This window comes from Gavialis gangeticus, unplaced genomic scaffold (assembly GCF_001723915.1).
Source record: "Gavialis gangeticus isolate Ggan-Ray unplaced genomic scaffold, GavGan_comp1, whole genome shotgun sequence".
In the NCBI taxonomy this organism is placed as follows: domain Eukaryota; kingdom Metazoa; phylum Chordata; order Crocodylia; family Gavialidae; genus Gavialis; species Gavialis gangeticus.
Genome location: NW_017729028.1, coordinates 38,749,595 through 38,750,928, shown reverse-complemented (window position 1 = coordinate 38,750,928; position 1,334 = coordinate 38,749,595). Strand labels below are relative to the sequence as shown.

At 63.4% G+C, this 1,334-nt stretch overlaps 1 protein-coding gene across 1 annotated transcript in view; it reads right to left on the bottom strand.

Moving 5' to 3' along the window:
• Positions 1 to 945: 945 nt before the first annotated feature.
• Positions 946 to 1,334, bottom strand: part of IMP3 (IMP3, U3 small nucleolar ribonucleoprotein) — a 5,749-nt gene continuing 5,360 nt past the window's right edge. Inside the window, exon 2 of the mRNA XM_019520986.1 lies at positions 946 to 1,334. This exon is cut by the window's right edge and continues 21 nt beyond it. Within this exon, the coding sequence (XP_019376531.1) occupies positions 962 to 1,334 (373 nt within the window). The 3' untranslated portion in view covers positions 946 to 961.

The window sequence follows — 1,334 nt, the reverse complement described above, 5'->3', positions numbered from 1 at the left end:
GCCTCCTTCATGGTCAGATAAGTCATGAGCTTAGCCAGGACCAGGAGGAGGTCGATCAGGACTTGGTGGAGCCGCAGTTGGGAAGTGCATAAATAAAGAGGTACAGGGAACAGTGTGGCCAGAACCACAGCAGGAAGCTCTAAAGGGGCTGCAGCTGGGCAGATCTCATGCAAGCATAGGTCAGGAACTCCCTCTGCTTGCAGAAGAGGCAGAAGTTGGGGACATCTGTGATGTGTGCCAGGTATATACTTGTGGCGACAGCTTGATGGAGGAGTCGCCAGCTGAGGCCCACAGGAACACAGCAAAATGTTTGTCCACAAGGGGCCTTTGTCCTCACTGAACATGTCCCGCTACTTGGTGTCTGGACAGGGCACAGCGGTGAGGTGGTAGAAAGTAGACCACAAACATGCAGAGCTGGCGGCAACAGGCAGCCTGGAAGCGGAGCTGCTGGGCATCCCCCAGCTTGCCAACACAGCGCGGTGGGGCCTGCTGAGGCAGGGGCCCCAGGATGAGCTCAGGGGAGCAGGGGGATGCCCGGGCCCTTGGCCGATGTAGGCGAGGGCAGCAAGCCGCCCCACTCAGTTCCTTCAGCTGAAAAACAGCAGCAGGGTTGGAGCCAGCAGGTGCGGCTGCCCCTTTAAAGAAACTAAACGGCTTTTCCGTGAAACGCAATTTGTTTCTTTTTATTGAGTAGGAGAAAGGGTGAAGGGAGGGGGTCTGGGTACTGCTGAACGTGACAGTTAATGCAACCGGCTCAGACGATTGCTGGGAACGGGCCCGTCCGTGCAGGCTGATGACACCAGAAGGGGACGAGACACCCTGCCACAGCAGCACCTGAAGACCGTGTGAGCAGCTGCAGCCTGAGCAGGGAGGGCGCAGACATCCGTCCTTGCCAGCTGGCAAGGACCGAAGCAGGGCGCAGAGGAGAGCGTTTCTAAGCCGCTGGCCCGCTGCCGCCGGCCTAGGCGGGCAGGTCGAAGTCGTCGCGCTCCTGGTTGTAGTCGAGCAGGTGGTGGCGCAGGCGGGACCCGGGCGCCCAGGTGATGAAGTCCTCGAGGGCGCGGGGCACGAGGAAGGCGGGGTCGGTGATGGCGGTGGGCCCCACGCGCACGTGGCCCTGCTCCACGAAGGCGACGGCGGCGCGCAGGTTGGGCGCCATGCGCAGGCGCAGCAGCACGCAGGGCAGGCGGCGGCGGCAGAAGGACGAGGCCGTGACCCGGTCGCACTGCTCCAGCGAGCGCGCCGAGCTCACCAGTCCCAGCGCCTGCAGCTTGCCCAGCAGCGCCGCGGTGCAGCGCGCGCGGAAGGCGGCGTGGGCCGGCGCGGAGCCCAGG